Source organism: Leucoraja erinacea, chromosome 1, assembly GCF_028641065.1.
Source record: "Leucoraja erinacea ecotype New England chromosome 1, Leri_hhj_1, whole genome shotgun sequence".
Lineage (NCBI taxonomy): Eukaryota > Metazoa > Chordata > Chondrichthyes > Rajiformes > Rajidae > Leucoraja > Leucoraja erinaceus.
The window spans coordinates 112320567-112337239 of record NC_073377.1 but is presented as its reverse complement, the minus strand read 5'-3'; the positions used below and the strand labels follow the sequence as shown (position 1 = coordinate 112337239).

The 16673-nt window shown below is 44.7% G+C and overlaps 1 protein-coding gene across 2 annotated transcripts in view; it reads left to right on the top strand.

Moving 5' to 3' along the window:
* The window catches only part of grid2 (glutamate receptor, ionotropic, delta 2), a 938309-nt gene that overhangs the window by 616439 nt on the left and 305197 nt on the right, over positions 1-16673 (top strand). For both annotated transcript variants that reach the window (XM_055641544.1, XM_055641535.1), the window contains exon 4: positions 13528-13733. In XM_055641544.1, the coding sequence (XP_055497519.1) occupies positions 13528-13733 (206 nt within the window). The remainder of the gene's footprint in view (positions 1-13527; positions 13734-16673) is intronic.

Genomic DNA, 16673 nt, shown 5'->3' with positions numbered 1-16673 from the left:
CACAGGAACAAGCCTTTTGACTCAACCAGTCCATGCAGTGTTAATGCTCCACACACGTTGCCTCCCACTCTTCTGTTTATATAAACAGATGCGTTATATCAACGCATACCTGCTGATTCAGGGACGGTTTCCTCCCAGCAGTTATCAGTCAACTGAGCCATCCTCTCGCCAACTAGAGAACGGTCCTGACCTCCAATCCACCTTATTGGAGTCTTTCAAACTATATATAATCGGACTTTACCAGACTTTACCTTGGACTAAATGTAATACTCTTTAAACTGGATCTGTACAACGTGGACAGGTAGATTGTAATCATGTTTAATTTTGCTTCGTTTAGCAATGCATCGCAGAAAACAGGCCCTTAAGCCCAATGGGTCCGTGTCAACCGGTGATCCCCCAAAGTCTTTTCGCTGACTGGGTAGCACGCAACATAGAAGCTTATCACTGTACCTTGGGACACGTGACAATAAGCTAAATTAAACTAAACTTTGCCTCACCTCTTGTGAAAATCTTGCTTTCCGATATATCTACACCTAAACTACTTTATGCTTGGGTAGGTGGTAGGATAAGGATTCTCCATTCTTTCCCAATAAACAACTGTGTCGTCCCAAAGCGTCACTTGTTTGTTTCCCTTCACAAATACTGCCTGACCTGTTGTGTTCCTCCAGCAGTGCGTTTTCTTGCGAAAGACCTGTCTTAGTTTAGCGACACAGCATAGAACAGACCCTTCAGCCCACCAAGTCCACACCAACCTGTGATCACCAATACATTATTTCTATCCTACACACTAGGGTCAATTTACAGAAGCCAATTTCCGCCACCTCCAACGTGATCCCGCCACTAGCCACAATTTCCCATCTCCACCCCTTTCCGCCTTCTGCAGATGCCGTTGCCTCTGCAACTCCCTGGTTAACTCATCCTTTCCCACCCAAACCACCCGCTCCCAGGTACCTTCCCCTGCAAGCGCAGAAGATGCAACACCTGCCGCTATACCTCTTCCCTCTACTATGCCCAGGGACCCCGACAGTCCTTTCAGGTGAGGCAGTGGTTCACTTGCACCTCCAACCTCATCTACTGTATCCGTTGTTCAAGATGTGGACTCTTATACATCGGCGAGACCAAACGCAGACTGGGTGTTCATTTCGTGGAACACCTTCACTCAGCCCGCCTGAATCAACCTGATCTCCCGGTAGCTGGACATTTTAATTCTCCTTCCCATTCTGACATAGACCTTTCTACCCTCGGTCTCCTCCATTGTCAGAGTGAGGCTAAATGCAAATTGGAGGAACGGCATTTCATATTTCACATGGGCAGCTTACAGCCCAGTGGTATGAATATTGATTTCTCTCTCTATCTCTCTCTACCCAAGTCGCACTAGCTTCTCATTTTCACCCTACAAGGGTAAAGCCTGTTTCCTTTATCTTCATTACTTTTTTGCATATCTTTCATTCATTGTTCTTTATCTCTCCACATCACCACCTATATCTGTCATTTCCCTTATCCCTAACCAGTCTGAAGAAGGGTCTCGACCCGAAACGCACCCATTCCTTCTCTCCAGATATGCTGCCTGTCCTGCTGAGTTACTCCAGCTTTTTGTGTGTATCTTCACACTAGTTTTATGTTGACCCACTTTTTCATCCACAACCCTTTCTGGCTGAATCCCTCCCTTCACCACCTCCAGTTTAAATTCCAGTTGGAATATTTTGGAGGACCAAGTAACCAAGAACCAAGAACCTGCACACGGGGGGGGGGCAATTTACAGAGGCCAATTAAACTGCAAACCTGCACTTCTTTGAGGGATGTGCAAAGAAACAGGAGCACCCTGTGGAAACCCACACGGTGACAGGAAGAAAAGTGCAAGCACCACACAGACAGCAACCGAGGTCAGGATCGAACCTGGATCAGATCTCTGACGCTGCGAGGCAGCAGCTCCACCAGCTGCGCCACTGTGCATGGTATAAGAAGAGAGTTGAGGATTGTTCCTCTCAGCCAGTTTAACCACTTAGCAGTGTTGTAACGTACAAGCCTGCAGGTTGGTATCAGTGACATGAGGGAAACCTAAATGTTTGGTCTAATAGAGTCAAACAGCATGGAAACAAGTCAACTCTCCCAACCAACCAACGTTCTCCATCTACACCAGTCCCACTTGCCTGTATTTGGCCCATATTCCTCTTAAACCTGTCCTATCCATGTACCTGTATAAATGTTTCTTAAACGTTTGCATTTAATATTCCTCAGACAGTGTAAGTGATATCAGTAATGTTAGTATAATTTTCACAGTTATCACTTCAGTCCCTCCAATGTTTGAACCTTTGGTGTGCTTGCTTTTTAAAAGTAGTCACAGTAACCTGGTTCGCTACTTTTATTTATTGTCATGTGTACCGGGAATGCAGTGAAAAGCTTTCAAGGAGTGAAGAATTTTATTTATCTTTATCTTTTTCCTCATCAATGACATTCAATTTCTTATTTCCGTCATTGGGGTCTACTTGGCCTTCCCTTAAAAATTGCCTCTGCCACATTGAAGTAACATTATAAATATTTTGATAGACCAGAATCTTCATGAAATTGCCCATTCTGGTATTTGCCTCTTCAGGTCTCAGTGTGTAGGTAGTGGATGTGAAAGTGGGATAACAGAACTAGTGTGAACAGGTGATCGATGGTTGGTGTGGATTCGGTGGGCTGAAGGGCCTGTTTCTATGCTATCTCTTTCAATCAATCAATCTAAAGAAGGGGCACAACCCGAATTGTCACCAATCCTTTTCCTCCAGAGCTGCCTGGCCTGCTGAGTAACTCCAGTGTTTTGTGTCTATCTTTGGAGTGAACCAGCATCTGCTGTTCCTTATTTCTAACATCAATTAATCAATCCTTGCCTTTATAGCACTGGCTGAACATTAGCAGATTTTAAATTCAGTTTCTAAAATCTGGAATGTCAATATAACAACGACTAATTTGTTGTTAAAACAGATCACCAGCTTCAATCCGCTATCCTTACACAATCTGACTTGCATGTAATTCTAGACCTGCAGCAACGTTAATTCATAGATTCATACAGCGTGAAAATAGGCCCTTTGGCCCAACTTGCCCACACCGACCAGCGTGTCCCATCTACACTTCTCCCACCTGCCTGCGTATGGCCCATATCCCATTAAACTTTGTCCTATCCATGGACCTGTCTAAACATTGTGATAGTACCTGCCTCAACTACCTCCTACACAGTCTGAAGAAGGGTTTCGGCCCGAAACGTTGCCTATTTCCTTTGCTACATAGATGCTGCTGCACCCGCTGAGTTTCTCCAGCATTTTTGTGTACCTATCTCCTACGACAGCTCGTTCCATACACCCACCACCCACCCTTTGTGTGAAAAAGTTACCCCTCAGATTCCTATTAAATCCTTCATTTAACCTAACATTAATCATTAAGAAACATTTGGACAAGTACGTGGATAGGACAGATTTAGAGGGATATGTGCCAAACGCGGGATGTTTGGACTAGTGCATCTGGGACATGTTGACCGGCATGGGCAAGTTGGGCCAAAGTGCCTGTTTCAATACTGTATGACTCCATGACTCTATGACTCGAATATCCACCTTGTGCTGCCCACCATATGTAACTCAGTGGATCATGCAGCATAAGTTGAGGGAATACACAGCCAACATTTTTTGGTCGGGACCCTTCTTCAAGCGTAAGTCCCACAATGTCGACTGTCCATTCCCTCCACAGATGCTGCCTGGCCTGGTGAGTTCCAGCACTTTATATTTTTAGAGTAAAGCTGCAGATCACTTGTAAAAGTGTGTAGCCAAATATGTAGCCTCTCCCTTTTCTCCACACTTTGTTTATACCTCTGTAGGTGTCACTAAAATTAAACCGGATTAATGTTGGATGAGAACAAATGGATGGCTGATGGTCAGTACACACTTTGTGGGCAGAGGATCATGTTTCCATTCTCCCTTTGATTCAATATGTGTGATACTTACTAAACGTAGCTGCTCCCCTGGCTTCCAGAAGCAAAGTTTCCAATAGGTCAATGAAATACAGAGTGGGAGGAAGAGTTGAAGTGCTGAGCCACCGGGAGGTCAGGCAGAGACGTTGGATATGGAGTGGGGGTTGAAGTGCTGAGCCACCGGGAGGTCCAGACCTTCCTGTGGCTCGGCACTTCAACTACCCCTCCCACTCCGTATCCAACCACTCTGTCCTGGGTCTCCTCCATGGCCAGAGCGAGTAACACCGGAAATTGGAGGAACAGCACTTCATATTCCGCTTGTGGAGTCTGCATCCTGGGGGCATGAACATTGAATTCTCCCAATTTTGTTAGTCCTTGCTGTCTCCGCCCCTTCCTCAGCCCTCCTGCTGTCTCCTCCCATCCCCCAGCCTTCGGGTTCCTCCTCCTTTTTCCTTTCTTCTCCCCGCCCCCCCACCCCCGATCAGTCTGAAGAAGGGTTTTCGGCCCGAAATGTTGCCTATTTCCTTCGCTCCATAGATGCTGCTGCACCCGCTGAGTTTCTCCAGCTTTTTTGTGTACCTTCGATTTTCCAGCATCTGCAGTTCCTTCTTAAATATTTAGTTTAGTTTAGTTTAGTTTAGTTTACAGGTACAGCGCCAAAACAGACCCTTCGGCTCATCAGTTCTGCGCCGATCAACGGTCCCCGTACACTAACATTAACCTACACACTAGGGACAATTAAACAATGTTACCATGCCAATTAGCCTACAAATCTATACGTCTTTGGAGTGTGGGAGGAAGCTGGGGCACCTGGAGAAAACCCACGCGGATCACGGGGGGAACGTATAAACTCCGTACAGACAGCACACGTAGTCAGGATCGAATCCGGGTCTCTGGCGTTATAAGGCAGCAACTCTACCGCTGCTCCACCGTAATTGGGGACTGTGCTTGGATGACAATAATTTTGCCTTGTCCACATTTTCTCAGTTACTTAAATGTCATATAATTGTAGTTTTATGCTTCACAATAAGTGGTCGGACCTGCACAAGGAGAACAAAGTGCAAGATTCCCAACAACACAATTTAGCTCAGGTTATTTTTTTTCCTTTTCAATGCACTGTGGAAAGTCATAAGGAATTGTGTAGCTCAGCACAATGTTTCACAGGGCACAGAAACTAATCGTACTTCAAATAAGGAGCCTGCAGGAAACAATAAAACCAAATTCTCATTAGACCAGTGCTAGTATTTATGTGGTAGTGATTTTGGCCAGTAATCAAGAGACTCAGAGTAATGATCCAGAGACTAGAGTTCAAATCCCGTTCTGAGAGCTGTGGATTTGAAATTTAGGGAATTCCATAAATCTGAAAGACAGCTCTAGATTTGGAAAATAGAAAAGTGCAACACAGCAACAGGCCCTTCAGAACACAATGTCCATGCTGAAAATTATGCCAAGTTACATAATCACATCTGCCTGCATGTGATCCATATCCCTCCGTTCCCTGTGTAGGTAGGAATTGCAGATGCTGGTTTACACCAAAAATAGACACAAAATGCTGGAGTAACTCAGCAGGACAGGCAGCATCTCTGAAAAAAAGGAATAGACAAAGTTTTGGGTCAAGACCCTTCTTCAGATCCAGAGATGCTGCCTGACCCGCTGAGTTACCCCAAAATGTTGCGTCCCTCCATTCCCTGCATATCCATGTGCCAACCTAAAAGCCACTATCGTATCTGCCTCCACCACAACCTTGGCTGTGCGTTCCAGGCACCCACCATCCTCTGTGTAAAATAACTTTCCCCACACATCTCCTTTAAACTTTGTCTCTCTCACGTTAAAGCTTTGCCCTCTAGTCTTTGACATTTTCATCCAGGGAAAAAGGATCTGACTATCTACCCTATCTATGCCTCTCATCGTTTTATATAATTCTATTAGGACTCCCCTCAACCTCTAACATTCCAATGAAAACAATCCAAACTTGTCCAATCTCACCTTTTAGTTAATACCCCCTAATTGAAGCAGCATTCTGGTAAACCCCCTCTGCACCCTTTCCAAAGTCTTCACATCCTCCCTGTAATCTTAAAGTTGAAATTGACATCTCTGCTCTTGTCCAAACCCTCATTAGTACTTTTATATTCAAGTGAACTGCTCATTCCAATGTTTGGGCTCCTAACTTCCACAAACTTGTCGTTTAAATAGATGCCTTCCATTTCCTAACATGAATGGGGAATGTTGAGAGGGTTATGTGTCAAAGAAAGGACATGGGAGTAGCGTTTATACGTAGAATATGGAACAGAACTTCAGAGGAACAGGCCGTTAGGCCCACAACATTCATGCCGAACATGATGCCAAGTTAAACTAATCTATGTCTGCACATGATCCATATCACTCCATTCCCTGCATGTCCATGTGTCTATCTTAAAGTCTCTTAAGTGGCAGTATCATAATTGCCTCCACTACCCTGCCTGATAACGTAATCCACTCTTTGTGTTGAGAAAACTCGATACCCTTAACCTGGACAAGAGACTCTGTGCATTTACCCGACCTATTCCATTCATGATTTTGCACACATCACCCCAAATCCTCATGTGCTCCAAGGAATAAAGTCCTAGCCTGCTCAACTTCCCCCTATAACTCAGGCCCCGATATCCTGGCAACATCATGTACATTTTCTCTTCACCCTTTCCAGCTTGACAACGTTGTTCCTATAACATGGTGACCAAACTGAACACAATACTCTAAATATGACCTCACCAATGTCTTAAATAACTGTAATATGACCTCCTAAACTCAGAACTCTGACGAAGGCCAATGTGCCGAAAGTCACCTTAGCCTGGCTGTCTTTCTGTGATGTCACTTTCAGGGGCTCTCAGATGATCATCGATGGCAAGATTATTAATTTGGTCAAAGATGTACTTTGGACCTGCCGACAACCCGCTGGTCTTACATTGCCAGGAACTGAATAATCATGGAGCCATAATCATAGTGTCATACAGCATGGAAGCAGGCCCTTCAGCCCAACTTGCCCACAATGACCAACATGTCCCATCTACACCAGTTTGGACCCATGTGCAGATGTGGCGCCGACAGATGAGAAGCCGAAGCAAAGAAGTGGAAGCCAAATAACCGAATGGAAACTAAACTGAAATGCCAAATAACCAAATAGAAACAAAGCCGAAACACCAACTAACCGGAAGGGTGGGATGCCTAAGTGCAAACTAACTGAAAGGGCGGGATGCCTAAGAGCCAACTAACCAAAAGGCTACGTCACCTAAAAGCAAACTCACCGAATGGCCGCTGAGCCGAAACACCACCTACCCGAAAGGCGCCATCGCCTACAGGCGAACGGACCGACTGCCGCTCAACAGCGAGGGTCTGGACCTATCGCTGATATGTCCTGCCACCCGGTAACGTCATGTCCGTTATTTGACTTTTCTGTTGAGCGGCATTAGATCCGTTGGCTTGTAGTCGACGCCGCCTTTCGGGTAGGTGGCATTTTAGCAGAGCAGCCATTCGGTGAGTTTGCTTTTAGGCGTCCCGCCCTTTCAGTTAGTTTGCATTTAGGCATCCCACCCTTTTGGTTAGTTGGCATTTCGGCTTCGATTCCATTCGGTTATTGGTTAATATGGTTAAAAATAATAAATTAAAGGTATACTACATTAAATGACCAAAGATGCCTTGTTGCACATAATTACTCGCATTTTTTTTCAAATTATCTGATATTACACCATGCCATCTGCCAGACCGAATATGGTTCAGTTGTGAAAAACGTATTTCTACCTAAGCTGAGGTCACTGGTGCATACCCAAAGCAAGCTACAGACTCTATATTCATGTCGATATCTTGTGCATTACAACTACCTTTGAGAACTTTAGCTGTGTTTTGTATTTCTGCAATATCTTTTAGCTAAAATCACTCTCACATTTTCCTTGCATGTCTTTACCTACATCGCCAGGAACTTTACGAATATCGTCAGATACTTTGTTGAAAACCTGCAAGTTATTCATTAATGTGTCGCCATGTTTCTCAAGGGAAGTGGTAGCTTGTGGGAAGTTTGCAAAATTGGAAGCAATAAATAGGTTTTGGAGAAGACTGAACCAGTGGGCAGCGGCACGAATGAATGAACGACCAACGGTGGCGCCACCGGTTTCGCCCCGGTGGTGGAAATTTTCTTGTAATTTATACTATGTTAACATGTTAACAATAACATTAATATTAACGTGTTAACATAGAAAACATCATTGTAATCATGGTACAAATAGAGAAAATAGCACAACCTTTTAGCAAGATGGCAAAAAATGCCTGATTTAGGCGTCCGATCGTGAAAAAGGCATTATCTTGGTGAAATCATCAAAAAAGGCATGAAAAGGCACATGGCATTTGTGGCAAAATCCTGGCTCTAATGATTACAATCAAGCCATTCACGGTGTACAGATACAGGATTTCTTTCACCCACATGGCTGTTTTGAGAATTCCACCCACGTGTTATGCTGGAGCTTAATTTTCACTGGCATTATTTACTTCAGAATGTTAAATTTAATTTTCTTGATTTTGACATTGTAAGAGATTTGCGTAAGGAACAGGTTTTGATGTTGCAACGTATTCGCCAGCATAATTCATGTCTCCATGCTACTGCGGACTGTAGTCACGTCAATAGTAATTACTACAGCTCTGCTGATATTGCTATTTGCATCCGACTGCTACACGTCAAGTTGCTTCAGGCAGTTGGCAGATTAACTTTAAGTCATCCTGTTTACACAGTAGCACACAGCAGGTTGACAGGCAAGGGAAAAAAAACACAACACACTGACATCTGTGGCTGTAGATAACTCTTCAAATGAAGCTCAGACCATCGTGATAGTAAATTTAATTCAACTAGAAGTGTCGAGCGGCTTGTTCAAGAATTTTAATGTTCGTTTCTCTCTTTCATGTCATATTTTCCATTATTGTGATAGCTTGTTGCACTTAATATTGAATCATGTCCCGAGGAGCTCTCGAGATAAAGGAGGGGAAGGTTGGTGGTAGATGAAAGAGTGGAGCAAGGCTTAAGGGAATGGAATTCCCAAGGCAGGGGGAGATTAATTAGAGGATAGACACAGAATGCTGGAGTAACTCAACGGATCCGACAGCATCTCTGGAGAAAAGGAATAGTTGACATTTCGGGTCAAAACCTTTCTTCAGAGGGTTCAGTTAGAGGATTGACTGATGTCTGGTTGGGAATTAGACAAAGGGTCAGGGTCGTACAGCATGGAAACAGACCCTTTGGCCCAACTCATCCTTGCGAACCAAAGTGCCTACCTGGGTTCTTCCAATTCCTTCCAAGAACCAGTCTCAATCCCTCTTCTCCGCTCTCCCATCAGGCAAGAGGTATAGAAGTGTGAAAACACACACCTCCAGATTCATGGACGGTTTCTTCCCAGCTGTTATCAGACAACTGACCAATCTTTGAGTTCTAGGTAGAGTGGTTGTGGATAGAATGTTTCCACCATTGGGAGAGTCTAGGACCAGACTCCATATTGTTATGGGCCTGTCCCACTTAGGCGACATTTTAGGCGACTACAGGAGACTATGCCGTCGCCACATGTTCGCGGGTGGTTGCCGGGGAGTCACCTTTATGGTCATGAGTAGTGCCCTCAGACTCACAACAAGTCGTAACGACATTCTGGTCGCCGCTAATTTTTCAACGTGCTGAAAGCGAGAATGCTCATGACATAGGTGCAGTGGTAGTGGGTCGCCAGGAGGTCATAGGTTGTTGCCGTTGGTGAGCGGTGAATTTCATTGGCGCATTGGGGAAAAAAACGTAAGCAGGAAAACCGACTGGTTATGTTAATGTCCGCCGAGCTTCACAGCCGTGTATCTCTGGCTTCTTAAAAGTTGTCTCCACTCCTTCTCCCCCCGTCTCCCTCTTCTCTCCTCCCCTCTCCCCCCCCTTTTAAAGGGCTTAACTGACCCTTCCCGTATACTGTGCTTTCACCATCTTAATTACAGCGCCAACCATCGTGTTCATCGTGGTGTGCGTCTGTATCACATTGGCTTGAAACTGTGTGAATTTCACTCAGACAACGCTCCCCCGCTTGCCCTGTCCCCCGCCTACATAACTGGCTGGTGAAGGAAGCTATGTGTGTATGTCTGTGTGTGTTCCAGTCTGACAGCCGCCGTTCCAGTCGCCGGTTTTCAACGATAAGCTACGACTTGACAGTCGCTGGCAGTCGCCTGAAAAATCTCCTGAGTGGGTCAGGACCATTAGAATAAAAGGACGTACTTTTAGAAAGAAGATGAGGTGGGATTTCTTTAGTCAGAGGGTGGTGAACCTGTGGAATTTGTTGGCACAGATGGCTGCGGAGACCAAATCATTGGGTATTTTTAAGGTGGAGATTGACATATTCTTGATTAGTAAGGGTGTCAGGGGTTATAGGGAGAAGGCAGGAGAATGGGGTTGAGAGGGAAAGATAGATCAGCCATGATTGAATGGTGGAGTAGACTTGATGGGCCTAATTCTGCTCCAATAACTTATGAACATGAACTCTCAACATCTGGAGAGTGGTCCTGACTTCCCATCTACCTCATTGACCATTGAACTATCTTTAATTGGTCTTTTCTGAACTTTATCAATATGCCCAACCATGTCCACCTCAATAGGCCCGACCATGGGTGAACAAGGGGAAGAGGACTGGACTTTGTGCCTTCCCTCACAGTGGGAACCATTTATGTTTTATGCTCAATTCTCTTTTTTGATGTGGTCTCTTACTTTTATTGGTGTGCTGCAAAGGAAAAAATTCTGAATTTCCCTGAGGGGATTAATAAATTATTTATCTATCCATCTATCTATCTATCTTGCACTAAATTCGTATCATGTATCTGTACACTGTGGACAGCTTGATTGTAATCATGTGTAGTATTTTTGCTGACTGGATAGAACGCTACAAAAAATGCTTTGCATTGTACCTCAGAACATATGACATATATAAACTAAACTTAAACTAAACTAAACTGAACCAAACCATTTGGACTTTGTCTCTGTAATGGATGTGCTGCAATGCTGAGAACTAAATTCTGTCATTTGTATCTTCCCCTATCAATTCTATCTATTGTACTTAATTGTATTTATGTACAGTATATCTGATCTGTTTAGATAGCATGTAAAGCAAAGCTTTTCACTGTACACATGACAATAATAAACCTAAACATTTGCCTGCATTTGGCCCGTACACCTCTAAACCTTTCCTATTCATGTACCTGCCTAAATTACCGTTAAATACAGTAATTGTAGCTTAATCTACCACTTCTGGCAACTCTATATATTTACCACTCTCTGTAGAATCAGGCCATTTGGCCCATCGAATCTAATCCGCCTTTCAACCATGGCTGATCTCTAGTTCCCTCTCAACCTCTCTATTTGACTCTATAGGTCTGTGAAGCTGCTGCAAGCAATAATTTAATTGTTCAGTTGTCGGTACATATGACATTCAGATGCTGCCTGATCTGTTGAGTTACTCCAGCACTTTGTGTCCAGAAGCTGATGGAACTTGGGCAATATTTCCTGTTGGGTCCCTTCTTCAGGCTGATTGTAGTAAGGGGGTCTAATAGGCTATTAGATAGACACATGGGTTTGCAAGGAATGGAGGGATATGGATATCTTGCAGGCAGAGGAGATTAGCAGATCTTGGCATCGTGTTCAGCAAAGACATTGAGGGCCGAATGGGCTGTTCCTCTGCTGTACTGTTCTATGTTCAATGTTTTATGTTCTATGATTCAGTTCAACTCTGTTGCGCTCAGTAAATCCCTTGCCGAAATATGTAATTGTAATTGTAATTGTAAATTGTAAATCTTTATTGTCATTTCCTGAGTATTGGCATACCCAGAGGAAACAAAAAAACGTTGCTCAACCAGTGTCCATTCAGTTTGCATTAAAAAATAAATAGGAATTAAAATTAAAAAATACATGTCATGAACAAATTTAACACTCTACTAAACATTCAACAGCCGTTCCGACCGGCAGCGGCACAACAGTGGCTCTGCTGCAGTGTGGGGGTTTGTGCGCGATACTTGGCAGGGGGCAAAGTCCATTTAACAGTCTTATAGCCTGTGGGAAGAAGCTGAGGAGCATCCTGCTGGTTTTGCAGCTAATGCTCCTGTACCTCTTCCCAGATGGGAGGATGGAGAAAATGTCATGCGATGGGTGGTAAGGGTCTTTGATGATGGAGATGGCTCTGTTGATACATCTCTTCTTGTATATGTCCAGCAGGAAGGGGAGTGGAGCACCAATAATCCTGCTTGCGGTCTTCACTATCCTGTCCAGTTGGTGCCGTTCGTACGCCTTGCAGCTCCCGAACCAGGAAGTGATGCCGTATGTCAGTGTGCTCTCGACAGTCCCCCTATAAAAAGTCCGTAGGTGTGTGGTGGGGAGGCCTGCTTTACATAGTCTTCGGAGAGGGTGAAGTCGCTGCTGGGCTCTCTTGACCAGAGCTGTGGTGTTGGCCGTGGACGTCAGGTCATCAGACAGATGTAGTCCTAAGAACTTTACGCTGCTGACCCTTTCCACATCAGCTCCGTCGATGTGCAGAGGTGTATGGTGTTGTTTCCCCGCCCTCCTGAAGTCAACCACCATCTCCTTAGTTTTTCCCACGTTAAGAATGAGGTTGTGGGATTTGCACCAACCTGTGAGCAGCTCCGATGGTACCAAGGTACAGATTTCGAGGGTTGGTCTTAACATCATGTTCGGTACAGGCATTGGGGATCGAAGGGCCTGTTCCTGTACTGTACTTTTCTATAGAAAAATAAAAACAAGGAACTTTTTTAAAATGTGGGAAGAAACCAGAGCACCTGTAGAAAACCTCAGTGCTCACAGGGAGAATGTACAAGCTCTGTAGACAGGACCTGTGGTCAGGATCGAACCCAGGTCTCTGGTACTGTAAGGCAGCAACTGTACTGCTACCACACTGTGCCGACCCTCTTCAGACTTTTCTATAATTTTTGCATTTTTCTCAGTTCTAAATATAATGTGGGGTCACATTTTGAAAAGGGAAAGTACATCAGCTTACAACACTTACTAGAGATTTACTAGAATGTTGCCTGGGTTTCAACAACTAAGTTACAGAGATAGGTTGAATAAGTTAGGTCTTTATACTCTGGAGCGCAGAAGGTTAAGGGGGGACCTGATAGAGGTCTTTAAAATGATGAGAGGGATAGACAGAGTTGATGTGGACAAGCTTTTCCCTTTGAGAATAGGGAAGATTCAAACAAGAGGACATGACTTCAGAATTAAGGGACAGAAGTTTAGGGGTAATATGAGGGGGAACTTCTTTACGCAGAGAGTGGTAGCGGTGTGGAATGAGCTTCCAGTGGAAGTGGTGGAGGCAGGTTCATTGGTATCATTTAAAAATAAATTGGATAGGCATATGGATGATAAGGGAATGGAGGGTTATGGTATGAGTGCAGGCAGGTGGGACTAAGGGGAAAAAAAATTTGGTCGGCATGGACTTGTAGGGCCGAGATGGCCTGTTTCCGTGCTGTTATATGTTATATGGTTATATGGTTAGATTTCAAGGTTTAACGCGGTGTTTAACGGAATATTATTCTTCTGATCCTGCCAGATATCCGTGGGATTCAGGATTTTCTGGACAAAGCCTCCCAGCAGGGAATGGACGTTGCCCTGCAGAAGGTGGAGAGCAACATCAACAGGATGATCAGCACCATGTTTGCCACCATGCGTTTGGAAGAGATGAATAGGTATCGCGACACCCTACGACGCGCTATACTCTTCCTGAGCCCACAGACTGCAAAGGCCTTCGTCTCTCAGGTAGGAATCCAGCAGCCTACGTCTACCCTGTGTGAGAATGTTACTGTGCTAGTGTTTCATCACCAGCTTGAGTTTTGGTTGTCCTATCAAGCAAAACTAAACGGAAGAACTGCAGATTAGCTTCCCGAACTAATGGATGGGCCCTCTGGAAGGATGTTGTGATGAACGATGTTATGGGGAGACAGAGGAGGGCAAGGAGGAATAAATGACAAAGATCACGAGGATCAACATAAAAAATAGATCCACGAATAGGCCATTTCGCCCCTCGAACCTGGTCCACCCTTCTGTCACTGATCTTGTAATTGGGCTCAGCTCCACTTTCCTGTTCAACACCTGTAACCTAGGAACTGCAGATGCTGGTGTACACCAAAGTTGGATGCAAAATGCTGGTGTAACTCGGCAGGTTAGGCAGCATCTCTGAATAAAAGGAATCGGCGATGTTTCAGGTCGACACCTTTCGTCAGACCGATTAACCGGTCCATACAAGGGTCTCCACCCAAAACATCACCTATTCCTTTTCTCTAGAGATGCTGCCTGACCCGCCGAGTTTCTCCAGAATCTTGTGCCTTTAAACAGTTTGGACTCCTTGGAGATTTGAAGAATGAGAGGTGAGATATAATATCCAAGGGTAGATGGAAGAATGCAGAGGATGATGGTAGAAGTGTAGAATCAAGGAACTGCAGATGGTTTACACAAAAGGACACAAAATGCTGGAGTAACTCAGCGAGGTCAGGCAGCATCTCAGGAGAACATGCACAGGTGACGTTTTGGGACCGAACCCTTCTTCAGGTGATGGTGAAAGGTTGTTTTTTGGGCTGGAGGCCTGGTGGCATCAAGGATCGGTCTAGAACCCATCGCTGTTTGTGGTTTATATCAACAATTTGGATATGAATATAGAAGGCTTGATTAGTAAAAGTGTAGATGACATGAAAGTGGGTGGTATCGTAGATAGCTAAAATGGTTATCAAAAATTAATGCGGAATCTTCATCAGTTGGGCAAGTGGGCTGAGGAATGGCAAATGGAGTTTAATGCAGATACAAGTGCAAGGTGGTGCATTTTGGAATGTCAACCCAGGGCTGGACCTTCACAGTGAATGGCTGGGCTCTGGGGAGTGCTATAGAGCAGAGGGATGGATCTAGGAATGCAAATTGGTCTGCTAACAGTCATATTCAGCCCACAGTGAAAGAGGGGTCTCGACCCAAAACTTCACCCATTAGCTGAAGAAGGGTCTCGACACGAAACGTCACCCATTCCTTCTCTCCAGAGATGCTGCCTGTCCTGCTGAATTACTCCAGCCCTTCTATATAACACAACAAGATACATGGAACATGAAATTAAAGTGACAAGTGGAAAGACCAGTATTTAGGATGTGCAAAGATTGGGGAGGGGGAAGGGGAGTCAGGTTACCTCACGACAGAAGTGGGAGGAGTTGTACAGTTTGTTCCAGACAGTATTTGGACCAAACGTGGGCAGTGTGGGACTACTGTAGTGTAGACTAGTGGGGCCTTCTTGATCAACATGGGCAAGTACTTTGGGCTGAATGGCCAGATTCCGTGCTATATGACTCTAGACATTGAAATCCTTTCACATGGGAGAAAGTTGGGAGAAACTTGGGAGAAATTTGAACTGCACAGTGGTGCAGCTGGTGGCAGAGACCTGGATTTGATCTCGACCTCAGGTGCTGTATGTGTGGAGTTTGCACATTCTCCCTGCGGATGCGAGGATTTCCTTTGGGTGCTTCAGTTTACTTCCACATCCCAAAAGACCTGCATAGAATGGATGTGGAGCGGATGTTTCCACTAGAGGACAAGTCCACGACCAGACACCATAGCCTCAGAATAAAAGGAGATGAGGAGGAATTTATTTTGTCAGAGTGTGGTGAATCTGTGAAATTCATTGCCAAGAAGGCTATAGAGGCCAAGTCAATGTATATCCTTAAGGAGGAGATTGATAGATTCCTGATTGGTACGGATGTCAGGGGATATGTGGAAAATGCAGGGGAATGGGGTTGAGAGGCAAAGATAGATCAGCCATGATTGAATGGAGCAGTAGCCTTGATGGCCTAATTCTGCTCCTGTATCTTATGAATGTGAAAGTTTGGCATGTGGATGGAGACAGTGACTACATTTATGGGTTGTGCAAGATAATTTTACTATGCTGTGCACACCTGACAATAAAGAACCATTGAAACATTGAGATAATCACAAAGTCTAGAGGTGAAATGGAGACAAAATGGTGCTGATGTGCAATCTTACAAGGTTGGAAGATGAGTGAAATTTGAAACCTGAGGGATAAATCGTGGGTGATATCAAATAGGGAGAGGGGTTGGGGGTGGATAAAAGGCACTAGGAGGGACTGAGATTGGGATGAGTGGGAGATGAGTGTAAGAAGGACTGCGCAATGGTAGAGTTGATTCCAGAGTCATAGGACAGAACAGAAACAGGCCCTTCGGCCCGCCTTGTCCATGCTGACAAAGTTGGCATGCCAGACTAGTGCCACATGCCTGCATTTCGACCATAGCCCTCTGAACCCTTCCTATCCCTCTAACCCTTTCCTATCCACATATCTGTCCAATACATCTGCTTTAAAAGTCATAATTTAATCTGCTTCTATAGTTTCCTCTGGTAGCTCATTCGATTTATGGACTCACCTCTGAGTGGAAACATTGTCCCTGACATCCCTCTTAAATCTCGCCACTTGCACTTAAACCTATTCCTTCCTGTTTTTGAATCTACCACTCTGGGGAATAGGCGGTTTGCGTTCACTTTATCAATGCCCCTCATGATGTTGTACACATCAGTATAGATATTCCCCAGCCTCCTAAACTCTAAAGAGGGCGTAACGGTGGTGCAGTGGTAGAGTTGCTGCCTTACAGCACCAGAGACCCAGGTTCAATCCTGACTAAAGGTGCTATCCGTTCTCCATGTGACCGCATGGGT